The 18,009-nt window shown below is 44.3% G+C and overlaps 1 protein-coding gene across 1 annotated transcript in view; it reads left to right on the top strand.

The window, feature by feature from the left end:
• Nucleotides 1-5,646: 5,646 nt before the first annotated feature.
• The window catches only part of ppfia1 (PTPRF interacting protein alpha 1), a 35,516-nt gene continuing 23,153 nt past the window's right edge, over nt 5,647-18,009 (top strand). The window contains exons 1-2 of the mRNA XM_053426682.1: nt 5,647-6,584; nt 8,121-8,390. Of these exons, the coding sequence (XP_053282657.1) occupies nt 8,121-8,390 (270 nt within the window). The 5' untranslated portion in view covers nt 5,647-6,584. The remainder of the gene's footprint in view (nt 6,585-8,120; nt 8,391-18,009) is intronic.

Genomic DNA, 18,009 nt, shown 5'->3' with positions numbered 1-18,009 from the left:
CTGTCCATGGATTCCAAGTTCTTACAGCAACCTGATGGTGGAAGAAGCCACGAATCCTCTGCATCCCACTTCAACTGGCCAGACTTTTGCATTTCAGCCACGCTGAGTTGCGTCTGCTTCCAACTCTGTGTAACGCGGTTTCTTACGCTCGTAGGCCTCTTCAACAGAGTTTTCCCACGGGACTGTGAGCTCTATGATGTACACAGCCTTCAGTGAAGGAGACCAGAGCACCATGTCTGGCCTAAGGTTGATAGAAGCAATCTCAGGTGGAAAAATGAGTTGCTGGCCAATATCGACAAGCATCTTCCAGTCCCTGGCCATGGCTAGGTGTCCAGTTTCTGGCTTCGTAGGAGGATGCTTGGGCCTTTTCTGTCCCTCCTGGATGAATGTTGTTGTTTTGACGGGATTGCTTGATTTTGGAGGTAATGAATTGGTTGCACTCCTCTTGGTCTCAAGTGCTGCAGCCAGGCTCTTGAGGACCTGATTGTGCCTCCAGGTGTAGCGGCCTTGTGAGAGGCTGGTCTTGCAACCTGTCATTATATGCCTGAGAGTCGCTGGAGCTGGGCAGAGGGGGCAGGTCGAGTCCTCGCCATACCATTGATGTAGGTTTTTTGGTGATGGAAGCACATCATAAACAGCTCTTATGATGAAGCTGATGTTGCTTGCCTCCATTTGCCAAAGCTCACTCCAGTTGATCTTTCTCCTCTCCAGGCCTTCCCACTGCGTCCATTGCCCTTGTTTAACAAGAGAGACAGCCTTTGCACTTCTTGCACTCTCCTCCTGTCTGCACACCTCCTCGACCACCAACCTCCTACGTTCAGATGTTGTTGCCTTATGGAACGTTGGTTTGCTTGCTGCCAGGCCAAAACCTCCTCTTCCACGCTGGATAGTCCCCACAATGTCTTGGTGTCTCAGGGCTGATGTTGCTTGCTGCACAGCCTTGGATGATGTCCATTTCCGTCCAGTTTGTAGGGGAGGTGCAGCCTTGCTAATGGTCTGGTCTTTGGAGTCCTTCAATGTCATCTGAAGTCTTACATTAGAGCACTTGTCCTTCTCCGTTAGACTTGTAAGAGGTAGTTCAAGGACCCCTTTGCCATAGAGGCCGATGTTACTCAGACATCGTGGGACACCCAGCCATTTCTTCACGTATGAGGTAATGGTTCGTTCCATCATCTCCACTGTTGTTATTGGGACCTCGTAGATGGTGAGTGGCCACATTACCCGGGGGAGAAGTCCAAAATGTAGGCACCAAAGCTTGAGCTTCCCAGGCAGTAGTGTCTTGTTGATGTTCTCAAGACCGTCAGCGATGTCCTGCCTTACTTGCTGCACTTGATCTTTATCCCGGAGGCTTTCGTTGTACCATCTACCCAGGCTCTTGACCCAGGTTGCTCAGACACCGTTGGTATCGGGTCATCTCCAATGCAGAACCTCACATCTTTAAGCTGACCCTTGACTATGGAGATGCTTCGAGATTTGCTTGGCTTGATTTTCATCCGGGCCCACTTGATGTTATCCTGCAGTTTTGCAAGTAGCAGCCTGGTGCATGCTGCAGTGGTGGTCAGTGTAGTCATGTCATCCATGTATGCTCGGATAGGTGGGAGACGGAGCTCTTCCTTAGTTCTCTCACCGCCGACCACCCATCTCGATGCCCTGATGATGACTTCCATGGCCATAGTGAAGGCCAGAGGTGAAATTGTACAGCCTGCCATTATGCCTACTTCCAAGCGCTGCCATGTTGTTGTGAAGTCAGGTGTTGTGAAACACAATTGAAGGTCTTGAAAATATGCCTTTACCAGTGTAGTGATGGGTTCTGGTATGTGGAAAAAGCTGAAGGATTCCCAGAGGAGTTCATGGGGAACTGAGCCAAAGGCATTGGCCAGGTCGAGGAAGATGACATAGAGGTCTCTCTTGTCCTTCTTAGCTGTTTGGATCTGGTCCAGATCATACTAGTATGTTCCAGGCAACCAGAGAAACCAGGAATACCTGCTTTCTGTACAGATGTATCAATGTAGTTGTTTCTTTCCAGGTAAGTGGACAGCCTCTGTGCTATTATACTGACAAAGATCTTCCCTTCAACATTGAGAAGGGAGATTGGTCGGAATTGACTGATGTCTGTCGCATCCTTCTCTTTCGGGATTAGCACACCACCAGCCCTTCACCATGCCTTTGGTATTATTTCCTTCTGCCACACTATCCTCATAAGCCTCCATAGAAAGCGTAGAACATCCGGGGCGTTCTTGTAGAGCTTGTATGGTACTCCATTAGGCCCAGGAGCCGAGGCCGCTCTTGCTCGTCGGACAACGTTCTCTACTTCCTTCCATTTTGGAGGGTCAGTGTCAGTGTTAATTTTGGCAGCTATTTTTGATTTAGTCTTAGTCTTTTGACGAAAATGCATATTAGTTTTAGTCACCTTTTAGTCATTTTAATCCTTCTTAGTTTTAGTCTAGTTTTAGTCGATGAAAACAAATTCCATTTTAGTCTAGTTTTAGTCAAACAAAAAGTGAGAGCAGGTCAGACTGGAGCCGGACACAGAAACTGAACATCGGTACAAACCAACTGCAGCTTCTGCTCTGATCAAGAAGCTGCAGCGCTGATCTCTGATCAGCTGAGACCAGAGAAACTCTGGTTTCCACTGTTTTCATAGTTAAGAAGCAGTCAGTCACTGAGAGGCTGCTCATAGAGAACGCGCTCTGCTTTCACTGTGTCTCTCTGAGCGAGTGCGCGAGGCGGGGGGCGGAGCTACGGACCGGAGCTCTATCTGGGGCGCAGACACACACAGACACACTCACTCGCCCGCTCCTGATACTTCATGACGGCCTGATACGATGACGTTTTAAAAATTATTGTGAATTAGTCAACCACCAACATTTTCGTCTCGTCTCGTCAACGAAAATTAAAATAGATTTCGTCATAGTTTTTATTTTCAAAGATTCGTTTTCGTTACGTCTTCGTCTCGTCTTCATCACGGAAAAAAGGTCGTTAACGAATATATTTCGTCATCGTCTTCGTCAACGAAATTAACACTGGTCAGTGTCCAGATTGAATTCTGGTGGTTGAATAGGTGGGATGTCATGTGGGATGATTATCTGCTCATGCCTTTTCGTGTCCTGGTGGACCTTTTCCAGATGTTCTTCCAGTTCTGGTTTTGTTTTTAGGACAAACTTAAAGGGGTTTTTATAGACCCGTGTTCTTGAGTGTTCCTTCTTCCTACGAAGTTTCCTTAAGTTTTCCGCTCTTCGCAAGGTTGCCAGCCGACATTTGACGTCTGCTTGGAGTAGCATGAGACCTTCTCTCTCTGCATCAGAGGCCTTCTTCCACTGCTTTCTCAGCTGCCTTCTCTTTCTGACAAATATATCGATCTCTTGCTGCCTCCTAGATTTGGCTGGCGCGGCAGGGGTCTTGCTACTTCTCCTTTTGTTTACTCCAAAGCGCTCTTCTCCGTAGTGGAAGATAATGTCTCCCATCCTTTCAAGCTTTTTCTCTGCTGTTCCTACCTGTTGTTCCAAGATTTTTGTCAGGTCGTTGATTGTTTCCCACTCTCGCTTTTCAACAGCTTTGGGCCACTTCACACTCGGTCTGTGCCCTTTGATCTTGTCCTCTTTTAGAGGTCTCTGTGGTTGGGTGAGTTCATCCACCGGCATTTCTTTGCTTGTGTTATCCTCTTCCGTTACAGGGGTGCTGATGCTCTGCGAACTTTGGTTTGCGTCCCGTCGCTGTGCTTCATTCGACTGATTTGACTGGCTGCTTCGTAAGAAGTACTGGTCAATGCTAGGTCCCTGTCTCTGCTCTCCCAAGCACCTTTTCCTCCCTTGATGGATCCTTAACCCCCTTGCCGATGTTACTCTCTCCCAACCACAGATAAGGTAGATAAGGTGCAGTGGCAAGATGATGGTAATAGTACTGATGATATGCTGGTAATGTTATTGTTAGACAGTATATAAAAATAGTACAGAATATATAGTATATAATATAATATAACAATATATATTTATATATGATAGTAATTATACCAATATAATAGCAGTATATAGTAGTAATGGCAGCAACAGTATACATAATAATAATAGTAATACATATAATAATAATAATAATATGTACACATGTATAAATATTTGTATATAGACTTATGTATACAAATAATATACAAAGAGTATGATATAATATGATATGATATATAGTAGAGGTACAAATATAAGTATTTGACTATACAATAGATAATATAATATACTATGATTGTAAGAATATGTAGACAGAGTGTGCAAAAGACAATATTATTGTATAAAATGATATATAGTATCAATATGGTTTATATTCAGGGATGTTCAAAATGCAACTACCTCACAAACCTGTCAATCTTCTGCTGAGAACCTGTTAAAGGTCCCTCGGTCTGGACTGAAGACCAAAGAGGGTCAGCAGAACATTATTTTAAATGATATTTTATTGTCTTTGATGGTTTTTTTTGTCCTCTTTGTTTTGAAAGGCCCTATATAAACCAGGTACTTCACAGGTACTATATATCCACCAGATATTTGAATGTTTGAACCATTAGGACCAATAGACATGAACTTGATAAAGATTCTGCATCATCGATACAAATTCTACAGCAGGGTTCTTCAACGTTTTTCAGGCCAAGGACCCCCAAATGGTGGAAAGATGGAGCGGGGACCCCTACTATATATATATTGTATAAAATTGTGATTTATATTAAACTGGGCCTAGTGCCATGTATAAACATAGCTACCCTGTTATTGTGCATTCAGTACTAAGCTATTCAAATATTACACGGGTTCATATGTTCATGTTTTTAATTTAAACATGTGCAAGGGTGGCCATGCCACTGCCATTTATAAACATATAGATCTTGCATACAACACTGAGCTATTAAAGTAATTCACAGATTCATGTTTTTATTTTAAACATGCATGTAGAAGAGAAAGTGAATCCTCAAGCCATCTGTGCATGGCACACATACTCCTACATTAGTGAGATGTCGGACCCTGATGGATAGCAAACAACTTATCTAACCTTGGACGGATGGATGTTGTCAGGGAGAGGGTCAAATCAGCCTCACAATATGTTGGATGCATGTTAATGTGTATTTAAAGACATTTGTGGGGGGAAAATTGGCTCGAAAATAAATAACAAATTATAACAAATTAAAAAAATTGTCTAATCAACCAAAGAATTTGCGACCCCCCTGCAGTACCTCCGCGGACCCCCTAGGGGTCGCGGACCCCCTGTTGCAGACCTCTGTTCTACAGTGTTGAACCACAAGATGGTGCTGCTATTCTATTTACAGTGAGTCCATCAATATGTATTGTTTTAAATCCGAAACTTCATGTGCAGCAGCTGAATGTAGGTCAGTGAAGAGGCTCTTATATGATCCGTAATAAAGACCCATCACTCTCTACCCACACACATTTCCTTTACTATCCTTTAAGAAAGGTTTCATTTGATTTTCAATCACATTCTACGGTAATTCTAGTTTATTTGTTGCTGCATTGAAATGTTTTAAATTTTTTTATTAAATTACTTTAATTTGAGTTGGTGATATGTGTGTGATATTTGGATCCATGGGGGATTGTTGTTAAATATCTTCATACATGCTCCTCCTCCTCTTCCTCCTCCTCCTGTTGCCGGCCCGGGACTCGCTCTCCTCCCGCAGACTCCAGGCTCATGAGGCGCTAGAGACCCGGAGCCCTCCATTGGCTGTCCCGACTGCCAAGGCTGGCAGGCAGAGGCGACCGGGAAGCAGCGAACCGACGGACCCTCTTCGGTGCAGAGGACCCGACGGAGCACCAGCGGCTCGGACGGACACGAGTGGAACACAAGCCGCGGCTCGGAGCAGAATCCTCGCTAACGTCGGCTGGAAGTTTCCGAGATGTGGTGACGTGACTCCTCCGAGGCGACGGGAAGCTAAGGCTAGCCGACGCGCTAACGCTCCTGGGGAAAACAGGCGGAGTTCCACGGGTTCACCAGCTCTTTGACCGGTTCAGATCGTGTAAGACACACGGACACGACGCATTCCACCATGTTGTCTACTTCCATCTCCAACAGAGCGGCTCTTTAGAGAACTATCTGAAAACTAGCAAGCGTTAGCTAACTAGCGGGCTAGTAGCTAACATCCAGACTGACTTCAAGCCGAAGAACTCCGCTTCCTCTGCCTCCACGTCCCCGGCCCGGGTTCTCCTCGAGCGGCTGCCCTTCTACCGGATGACCCGTGTTCAGTTTTAAGGATTTAACACGGACACGGTACTTCCACATCCAGGGATGCAACCATCCGATCACCGGCTCACTTCATGCTAGCCTGCTAACGCGGAGTTAGCCGGCCGAAGTTGGAATACTGCCCCTGTCCCTGCTCACTTTGCGTGGGGGTTCGCTGCGAGGCCTTCAGGAAGCGATCCCCTCTCCACAGCCGCGATGCCCCCCCGCCGGTGAGGGGACTCGATCCGCTGAGCGACCCGAGCCGTGTCTGTCCCGCTCGACCAGCCGGGGACACCGTGGACCACCTGGACCTGGTTGTTTACTCGACATCCGAGTAACGTGGCTCTCGAAGACGTCTGACATCCCGCTGTTCATTCAAGGTGAGCTACACCCACATCAGGCCCGAGGTCAGGTTCTCTGCCCGGGGGGGGGGTCCACCACCACCACCACTGACAGGAGTGTGTGTGGCTGAATCCCCGTGGAGTGAAGTGTACCTCCATGTATCTGATCTCTTCAGCTCGATACCTGCAGGTGGTGTTTCTGATTATTCACGTTGCATTTTGAAAGATGTCACGTGTTGTGTTACCCTCACTCTTTAAAGTCTTTTAAAGTGGAGGTGTCCTGCCGCCACATCTCCTTCCTGCCTGTCATCTTCACCTTCTGACGTGGGCCATGTCCCCTGAGTCACAGTGGACCCGCCATCTGTCCCTCCTGGATGCCAGGACCCTCCCCCTCCTGGCTGAGCCTCAGTGGCCTGACCTGGATATGGAGGGCTGCTTGTGTGTTTGACTCGGGATGAACCAGGTTAACTTGGTCTCCTTCCTACAGCAGAGATGGTTGTTCCCTCCACACTTGCATTGTACATCTGTAGCTGATTAAACAAGGCAGGTTCATTTGTATGGAACCAGCTCTCGAACACAGTAGCTGGACGATGCACTCCCGGTTGAGGGTGGTGCATGGAACCGAATGCAGTGGATTCTGAAAGCAAATGGCTTTTGGCATCTCAGATGATGCAGAGACTAAGATGAATGTGTGTGTGTGGGGAGGGGGGGGGGCACTCTAGCTGAAACCAAGTTGTCCAATTTGTAAACCGTGGTTCCTTCGTAGGTATGTAAATCCAGCTCACATGACTCTGGGCTCTTTGTGGAGCAGTGGGTCTGCAGACCGGCTCCAACGCCCCAGACCTTCCTGCTCAGCTGTTGCTTCAGACACCACACAGCTCTCCTAGTGGCCTGAGATTTATTTAACCCTCTCCCTTCTTTTCCAAACCATTCCGATGTAGGTTAGTTAGACAGATGAATGGGCCAAGTGTGTTTTTAGTTGTCGTTTACCATTACTAATAATCACTGAGCTGGTTCAGCTGCTTTGACTGAGTTTTCCATTGTGTTTAGATGTTGTGTTGTTCTGTTGTTCTGATGTCAACGTCCGCTGTCTAAGTCAGCACAAGGCTGCACTTTTGACCTGGTCCACTGTTGTAAGTCAACTCTGTCAGGAGTAGACTGCTTAAGTTTAATGCATTAGAGTTCAACCAAACTGAAAACCACTTACATTTACAATGTTTAAATCTGTTGGGACGAGGATGTGCAAGACGTTGTCCCCCCCAAAACAATTTTTCTGGTGTTTGTTTAGGAGAACGAGAGAAAACTGAGAATTTCAACGAAAACAAACTCAACTTTGCTTTCACATGAAAACTATTTCAGTGTCAAATCCATGGATGTCAGTGATACATCTCTGGTGTTGAGATGAAACCATTTTTCTGCTCTGGTGGATGAATTAACTTCAGTTGAATCCTTCTTTCATATGGAAGCGTTGGTCTCTTATACAAATGAAATGTAGTTCACAACCTGTCCATGCTCCCAGCCTCATGCCTCTCCTGCTCTCTCCTTCCCCCTCTCATAACTGTCTCGTGTCTGCAGATGATGTGCGAGGTGATGCCCACCATCAGTGAGGCCGAAGGGCCCGGGGGGGTCGGCAGCAGTGGTCGACGGGGCTCCGGCTCCCCGCTGCAGTCGGACTCAGAGGGTCACTTTGAGTCGCTGATGGTGTCCATGCTGGAGGAGCGGGATCGTCTTCTGGAGACTCTGAGGGAGTCTCAGGAGAACCTGGGCCTGACGCAGGGCAAACTGCACGAAGTGAGCCACGAGAGAGACTCGCTGCAGAGACAACTCAACACGGCTCTGCCACAGGTAAGCCAGAGAGCACGTCCTTCAGCCTTGATTATGACGTACACGTTGAGATGATGGAGATAGTTGTGATTTGATCTCACGTCCACACAGCAGAGCAGTGTGTGATCTGGGTCGACTCATGGTGTTGGACTGATGAACTGAGAACGGTCACACTAACACTATCCGCAGACTCCAGTTTCCTTTCACACTAGATTATATCAAATAAATTAGATGGTTATTTTCCATTTCTCCACTCTCCTGTCTCTTGACCGCCCCTCTGTGCTTTCAGACATTTACTGACCTGCAGATATACTTACGCACTTTCTCCGGAGGAGGTGCATATATGAACATAAATGTCCAAATCTATTATTTGTTTACTTATCCCAAATCGTATCGTCATCAACGTTATCGCCTATCACATGTTTTCCTTATATCCTTCAGCCCTATTTAGTTTACATTCCTTGTTGTAATACCAGTTTTACCAAAGCCTGGATGAGAGAGACCCTCAATATGGGATTGAGCCTCGTCACTGTTTCAGTCTGACTGGGGTGCTACTTTAAAAACACACCAGAGCCCTTTGCAGCACCTTCCCGCCTGAGTCCTCGCAGCATTTTTAGCCCAAGTGTCAGTTTCACTTTTGGATGACGGCTCTTACAGATCTTTGGCTCCCACTGTGGACAAAGTGCTACCAGAGTCTGCCATGGTTTTGTGTGTTGTATGGCTCGCTGGTTGCAATGTGCAGTGGTGTGTGCACCGAGGCAAATTAGGCCCAACGTGGCACGCTATAATCTTGCCCTAGTCTAATTTAATAAATAACACTATGACTGATCACAGTCCTTAAAGAGGGAGGTAGCTATGACTCTGACATGAAACTATTAATATATTTTTAAAGTGGTGCACTGCAGGTGTTTACTTCTCACGTTAGATGTTTTGCACATGTCAGAGGAATAATGTAACATGTTACATTACTGCAATGCTTATTGCAGCTTATGAAAACCTCAGCACTACTGTGCATACAATTAATATACAATAAGCTCCTTACAGTAATTAGAGTCATAACTGTACTTGTGTTTCTGCTATTTGCATAATGCGGAGGGAGTCTTCATCCCAGCTCTGTCCATCTGCCTGCAGCGCTCTGTTATATTATGGACTCATGTTTCTACTGGCTGTGGTCTTCAATTTAAAGCAGGGATCAAGTTTCCACATTTGAATGATGCATAAGAGGCAATCAGCTTAGTGTTGTTGTAGTTTTGGTTGAACCACCATCCAGGTTAATAAAGTTAACGAGGTGTTTGTGTTCGTGCAGACTGAGAGCAGACTGTGCTCCAACGCATCATGTCCCATCTCCTCCAACAGCAGATGCTAGGAAGTGGTGTTAAACACAAGTGTGGGATGCTGAGGCCTTACTTTACTGCATTGTGACGCACTGCCAAGAAAACTGCATCCAGACACTCCCACAATGCATCGTGATAAGTACAACTGATGGTCACTAACCGAACAATATACCATCATGTGGCGTGCGGGGAAGAGACGAGAGTAGCAGCCCGACCTGTCGTATGAATATGAATATGAATATGAATATGAGCAGCGCATCACAGCACAAACTGTGGGAAACAAGTTTAATTCTACATTTAATGATGGTCATTCAATGGGTGGTTTCAAGTATAAATACTAAGTGTTATATAAACATTGAAAATCTACCGGCTGTAGTTGTTGTACGTCGTAATCCTGCAACAATGACGTCATTACCGGTGTAGAGAAAACACGCAGGGTAGCGGCGGAAGGTGTTTCTTTCATTTCCCTGATGAGCCCACGTTATGGTGAAGTAAGGAATAGTGAGTGAGTGAGTGAGTGGGCGATGTCAGACTTTTATTCACTCAGTCGACACTTTGCAGTTAGACGTGTGGAAATAGAGCATTGTTTGTTAGTATTATTCTTAGTAGCATTCACACAGACTAGCTTCAGACAGACGTGTTTGTTAAATTAAAGGAAGTATTTTGGATGAACTAAAGTTTGCGTACTGTGTAAAGTTCTGCCGAGGTCACACTGGCTCTAAGTGCGCTGTGGACAGCTTTTCTTTTTCCCGACCATGTTATCCGGTTAGAGCCACCGTGGGCCGCATGCCTCAGGTTGGTCTCCTGCGTGTGAGTGGCTCTTCTAGGGAGTCGGTTCACACCAAGACAGGGAGTGAAATGGATCTTCAGCACATTGTCAATGTCTATCTGGTGAATAGCTCAACAACATAACTATTTGCAGCACTTTCTCTACCTGTTAGAAAGGAAAGGAACTGTAGTGTTTCTGATGACTGAATCCATTCATGTGCTTTAACATGGTTTCTTATTGTGAAATACCTTTAGGATTGGAAGATGCACGTCTTCCCACTCTAGCGTCCTGGCATTTAGTCGAGTTCTTGAACCTATATTAATTCAAGGAAATACACCAGAAAGCTTAGGTAGCAGCTCCGGAGCAGACACACTCCCTGTCAATACAGATGAGACACAGTAAATAAAACACTGCACATGCACCCAGTGCCACTCAAGTACACTACACTGTCCATATCCCATTATTATTAATTAAGTCTAAAAAGTTCATACACACAATATAAATACATTGGACCACCAGAAAGTCAGAAGTAGAAACCTATAGACAATGAGTAAGGATCTGTTCAGGCTGAACAGATAAAGGTATTAAGAGGATGTAATCCTGTTGACAGAGGAGCATTTCACAAACATCCTCATGCATAGGTTTACAAAAAGGTTCAAGGTTTCATGGATATGAGAAGATATCTAAAAACGGTCAAAGACTAGAAAAAGGTTTCTAAAAAAGGAGTCTTGTAGCCAGTAAAAAATTACTTCTGTTTCCATTTCCATTCTAAATATTCCGCCTTTCCTCATGTTCTTCACCATAATAACAGAGGTCTTCACTCAGTCTTAAACTACAGAGTTTATTCGTGTGCACACACACACACGGCTGCTGATGCTGCTTCTGTGTCTTCAGCTGATCATCTGTCTCTCCAGCCCGCCTCCTGGGATTTGTATCTGGAAGTCAAGGAAAATCTAGCTGTTAGAAAATGGAGAGACACTTTGTCTGATGTAATCTGGAGTTTATACACTTTCCAGAATTATTTTGTTTTCAGTAAAGTTTGATTTAAAATGTTCAAACCAAAACTTCTTTTGAGTTCTTTTGAAGAATTTGATGACCTTATATTTACTGAACATTTAAGACAACTCAAGACGACCACATGTGGCTCGAGGTGTTCTCTTGTTTTAATCTCCCTCAGAGGAGAGAAAACCAGATACGATTTCTCTCACTGAAATGATCTGCCAGTTTAAGACTTGATTCAGTTGTGGATTGAAGAAAAAAGTTGTGGTTGTGTGAACAGCCACTTTAATAATAACTTAATTTTAATAGCGGTTTGTGATACAAGTAAGTGCTTTACAACCAACAATAAGAAATCCATTGAGTAAAAGTACAGATAAAACAGATTCTGCCAGTCTAATCTCTTCTAGCAGATTAACAATGCATTTGTTGTAAAACGTACTTGCATAAACCAAAAGGAAATTTAAAATGAGCCAAAAGCCATTTGAAGCATGAATTGCGATTTCCCTTTTTCCTAATAGATGCATCTAGACACCTTCTGAACTGATGAATGAAGCTGGTGCCGTTTCTCTGTGTTGTGCTGTGGAGAGTCTGGGTCTTCAGGGGGAGTAGGTGGGTGAAGGGGAGCTGCTCTCTCCTGTTCCCTCCGTCCTGGTGCAAGAACCCTTCGACTGGAATGCACAAACATTCCAGAGCAGCTTGCTCACACGTCAGCAGCTTCTCCAAACTCCAGTTGTGCCCTGTTCTTTTTGTATCCAGTGCACAGGACAAATGAGTCTCCATCCATCAAATTTCCTCTTGTGGATAGTTTACCAGCAGCACATTTAACAGACGTATATTCTTTATTAATCTAATGCAAGTTTAGGTCAAGTGTTTAGTTTAGTACATGTTACGGTCAAGTGTATTTCAGAGACTTTCTGTCGTCTGTGGCTTTTAATAGTTTTGCTTGAAGTGGGCACTGCTGGGTGTGTGTGTCTGTCAACAGTGAATTTCCACACAACTGCTGCAAAGATTGTTTAGGCAGTAAAAGAAACACGAGTGGCAGTGTTTAGCAAATTATATTTGACAATAAAAGGCCCAAAACGTATTAAACTCTCTCAGATTCAAATTGGATGGGTCATATTTTTTAGAAACGTTTTCGCCAAAGTTCTCTGAGATCGTTTCTCTCCTCTGCGAAACTGAAATAGAAGAATTATTATTCGCGGTGTCGTTACTGTGTTGGTGGTGGAGGTTGTGCATTAAACTAAATCCTCTGTAGCTGGCCTCTACCAGCCTGTTGGGGAACACGGGGAAATGCAAGTTAAACAAAAAGTAGTTTGAGAAGGATGAGTTTGTGGAAGTGTAACTGAAGCAAACTGTGGTGTGTATTGAAACTCTTTTAAATTTGGGACAACGGGATCAAGACGGGGGAGTGAAGCAGACAGAACAGCTCTTAAATATCTTACTCTTAATTTGTTGACTCCCTGATGTTTTATCCAGCATGTGAATTAAATAAAATGTGACATTAGACAGAAGAGCTCCTCTCAAATGCTGCTCTGCTAATTGGTATATTTTCTTAATTTACGTGTGATAATTGATGTGTAAGATCATTGGACTTCCTCTGTCAGTGCCTGGTGAGTTTCATTGTGTTTTTGTGTGTCTGACAGTCAACGTGCTCAGGCCCTGTAATCTATGGAGGCCTTAGAGACCTCTCTTCCAAAAGGTTAACTTTTAGTGATAAAACGGTGTCTGACCACAAACAGCTCGGGGGGGGGGGGGGTTGCTTCAGGAACCATTTAGACACTAGCGCAGCGTTCAGATTTGCACTGGATTATCTCCTGAACTAATCCGGACGAGCTGTATCTGAGGACACAAATGTTGAGTCAGTTGCTTCGGACATTCTTCAGAGCTTCTCCTGCTTGATGGTAAAACCTGTGGATGATGTTTGAAGGAGCCGATGGGAGAACACGGGAGGATTCTCTGCGAGCGAGTGTTTACATTGAGGCGACAGACACATTTTGCAAGATGTCAATTAAGAAAGATAATGAGGTTGGAGAGTTTTTGGTGATAAGAGCAAAGGCTGGTGTTGATAGGGTTCGTCCTGCCTGTTGCATACCACCATGAGATTCTCTGTTGTTGTGAGTGTATCTGAACACACAACCTCCTGGTGCAGTGTTCATATGTGAAAGACAAACTCTGGAGAACGTCCGGACACTATCAAGAGTTGATGTGTGCACAGGGCTTCAGGGTTTCCACACTTGAACTGAAAACTCTTCTCCTGGAGGAGCTGTATATGAGAATGTCTGAATCAGTTGTACTGGATATTAAACACACTTTGACCTCGCTTTGGAGAACAAAGTCCATGTGACGTCTGACCTAGCCCCGCCCACAGACAATTCACAGCATGGGCGTGTTGATGAAGTGTCTATCATACCTCCTGCATGCTTTACCCAGGCGCCACCCCTCACCTTCCCAACACGGCAGGTGAGAACATGTCTCACGTGGGCGAGCTCCTGCTGTGGGCCACATGTGTGACAGGGCATCCCAGTGAGAGAATGGGAGTGAAGTACAATCCAGTCGACCTGGTTTGAGTCATACTAACTCCCTGTGGACCGATCACTCACATGAACCTCAGGGTTTCTCTTTAGGGATGAACAGTACTCCAGGATTTGACTCCACCTACTATGAGCTAATTTGATACCAAACCCTGCACTCAGGTTAATAAGATCATAAGTCCTCCACCATCTTGAGATTCACAGATTATAGAGGATTGTGTTTGCGTGCGTGTATGTGAATTGTCTGCAAATCCTCTGTAAAGCCCTTTGTAACTGTATTTTTTTAAAGTGACGAATTGATAAAGGATTATTTTTACACTTTGCTCCTTATTTCAAAGGAGTACGTCGACTACATTTTATATATTCCACTCTGCGGCACAATGGCCCGAATTGAGGAAGCCTAGTGGTCAACCAGAGAAACAAAGACCGACTTGTTCCACACAGCGTCATGAAAGGGACGAGAGGGCAAGTGTCTTTTGCCAAATGTGATGTGAAACAGTAAAATAAAAGGAAGCAGACGCCTGCTCCTCTGTTTAGTTTAGCCCTGAACCTGACAGCGCTCAGCCTGTACAGGGTCTTTATACTGGTTATGTCTAAGGCACTGGTTTACTGAAGAACTTGTTGACTTAGTTTAAAGGGAGTCATTTTTGTGTGTTCCTGGATTTATTAATTTTGGTTATTGTTTAGCTCCGACTTTCAAACTAGCCAATAGAAGAAGTTCTTTGTAATTCATTCTCTGTAAGTATTTGTTTTTGAAACGGTTTAACCTGAGCCACTTACATCAATGATAGAAATCATCAGTTCCACACAAGGTTTCTAGAACACGGCTGTTAAAATACATGGTATATATTTATTTCTTCAAATTCACTGCTCTCAGATTGGTTTTACTCAAAGTTCAGGTATCGTAATCGGTATCAGAGAGAAGAACGTGTCTAACAGCAACAGGAAGTATGTTTGCAGTAAATAAACTTAATGAGGCATTTATGAGGTGAAAACTGAAGAATCCAAAGAATGAATTTCATAAATAATAATAATTAAAAAAAATGAGTTTGTGTCAGGAAGTAGAATCAATGAAATCTATACAACTCTCAACCCTTTACCTGTATTTCTCTAGTTTTCATGCACATGGACATTAGTACTGAAGCTGTGGCCTGTCACTATGTGATGTCTCCTAACCATGATAAAGGAATGAGCAGATCAAGTGTTGGTGATACTGAATACAGATGTAGATTGCATGGGGGGGACATTGGTACATACATGTAAACATGAAGTGTGTCAGACTGCACCTGATTGGAGACCTGCTACAACGCTAATGATGACTTCACCTTTTGGAAAGGAGGTGGTGCAAACTAGCATTTCGTCAGCTCTTTGAAATTGACTTTCCCCTCGTGTGTGTGTGTGTGTGTGTGTGTGTGTGTGTGTGTGTGTGTGTGTGTGTGTGTGTGTGTGTGTGTGTGTGTGTGTGTGTGTGTGTGTGTGTGTGTGTGTGTGTGTGTGTGTGTGTGTGTGTGTGTGCGTGTGCAGCTCTGAATAGGAGCCATTGTTGCGTCTAATTAGTTTTTGACGGTGAGTCCTCCAGGAGAACAGATGCCCTCTGCACAGTGTCAGATTTCAGCACACGCTATAAGCTTTTAAGAACGGCTGAAGTCGTTATGTAGGAGGGAGGCTATTGGTTCCGAGCTCGGTTCCAAACGCAGCCCAGTCGGGCGCTGGGAAGAAACGGGCCATTTCATCATTTGCCCACTCCATGACGTGCACTGGTACTTAAATCAAACGAGTCTTAGGCCAAATGTTGATAAATTAGTGCTATAAAAGTCTGTCAATTAAACAGAGTGGTTGTGTGTAGTTTGGCAGCATCCTGTAGAGATGAGGGTTGTGTTCTACTCTGTGGTGTTGTGTGTTGTTTTGTGTTGTTGTGTCTGTACTGTTGACATCACAGAGCCTCAATGGGTCCTGTCGTTTTTACCCTTTTGCAATGTTGCTATGAAACTTCAGTTAATTTCAAGATATGTTTGTGGTTTTTGTTTATCTGGGAACATTATAGATTCAGTCCTTTTAAATCGTATGCTAATAGAAATGATCCCTTTTCATAGAAGCATTGTATTAATATCTTTTGAATTTCTTCATAACAACAAAGCCAAAGTGTAAACATTTTGAAAACTTGCTCGGGGACAGTTTCCACATCTTTTTTTCTATTACAAAAAAATGTATATTAAATAGACACATAAGACAGATAAATATATGGATTTTCTTGTAAGGTATATGCAGATAGAATCAGGGTGAAAATGTTTTAAAGAAATCACACCTTTTGAAAAACCTATAATTTGAATCTGTTGAATCGGCAGCTCATGTCCCCATATTTCATATTTTAATGCATGAAAGCTACATTTAGTTTGGTAAATATAATTTCTGTGTTATTAGATTATTCTGCTCCTGTTTTTCCTCAGCCGCTCCATCAGACTCATTAACAGTATTTTAACACAGGAAGTGGTTTCACTGCCACAGAGGTGCTGGGAGGTTCTTCAGCCCGAGAGGAAGCCACCGAGAACAGCTATCCCTGAAAAGCCTCTGTGTGCCTCTGTGTTTTGGTACACTGTTCCTTTAATAGGTTGGCACACATATTTATGTGCACCCCCCCCCCTCCTTAATCCCCTCCCCTGTTCTAAGGCTTACAGCTCAGCTCCTCCACTTCGAACCAGCGTGTCACTCGTCTGCGCTCATGAGCCAGGCACCAGTTTCTCTGCTGCAGGGAGAAATGGGATCAGGCTCCTGTGATTGTGTCACATATATAAAAGCTTTAATCAATCTACATGTAACTGTCAACTGACAGAAATATATATACAGATCTGCGACCATCAATTCACCATGTACATATTTTACCTCTGAAGTAAATATGACCTCACGTTTGTCAGGTCACGTTTGATTTGGGGGGGGGGGGGGCAAATCGTCCTCATTGGCTCTCCTTCAGAACAGAGTAATAAAACCCCCCCGACTCGGTGTGCATGGCTTCTGTGCATGAGGGTTTTTATTGGACAATTGATTAAAAAAATACATATGACAAATGATGGCCTTTAAGTCAGTTAATTGATTGACAGATAATTATTTGAACTACTGAACTTTGATGATTGGTTATCAACTTTTGGAATTTTTTCTTTAAACCCTAAACATCTGCAGCGAAGGTAGATTATGTTGATAATTGATGACTTGTAAATCATTAATTGATCTGGTCTAATAGCCAGTGAGCCTTTTATGGGCTTTTCTGCGGCTACATTGCCCTTGGCTGAAATTATTTAATCACACTTTTACCATCAAATATCAATCTTGTGTTTTTTCTGTGTGGAAGTGATGAGTTACGAAACATCAGGACAGAGAAGAGAAGATCATAAATGGCTCAGTGAGCCTGAGAGAAATCTGAAGGCTGCTGTACAAGTCAACCTCAGCGTCTGCTCAGGAATGTAGTCAGTTCTCCTCTCTGTAATTACCAGCGGGCCGGCCTCTTCTGGCCTGTCATTGGCTGGCAGAGAGCGGAGACCTCCGGCTGCAGCCAATAGGAGAGGCTCTCTCTGACTCCTTTAGAGAAGCAGAATCTGTGCCAGTCGCTGGAAAAGCTCAGAGGCTGAAGTGAAGGGAGAATAGCTGCGGTAGTGACTGAAAAGAACGATCAGTTCCAGCAGTCACCCCCCACCCTCTCTCTTACACACAAGCACACACACACACACACACACACACACACACACACACACACACACACACACACACACACACACACACACACACACACACACACACACACAGGCGCAGCAAGAAGGCTTGGCCACTCAGGGTGATGTGCTACAGGGCAAAAAAATCAGGATGGCACATTCTTTAGGTTCAGCCATGCATGTAATTCCTAAAAGCTGTGTGTGTGTATGTGTGTGTGTGTGTGGAGCTGCATTTGTCTGAAGAGAACCTCAGACATGAAAGCAGTGTAACATTTATTAGAACAAGTGTAAAAACAGAAACAGAAT

Source organism: Pleuronectes platessa, chromosome 1 (assembly GCF_947347685.1).
Source record: "Pleuronectes platessa chromosome 1, fPlePla1.1, whole genome shotgun sequence".
NCBI classification, from domain to species: Eukaryota; Metazoa; Chordata; class Actinopteri; order Pleuronectiformes; family Pleuronectidae; genus Pleuronectes; species Pleuronectes platessa.
Note: the sequence above shows the minus strand (reverse complement) of the source record. Positions and strands in the feature narration are given on the sequence as shown.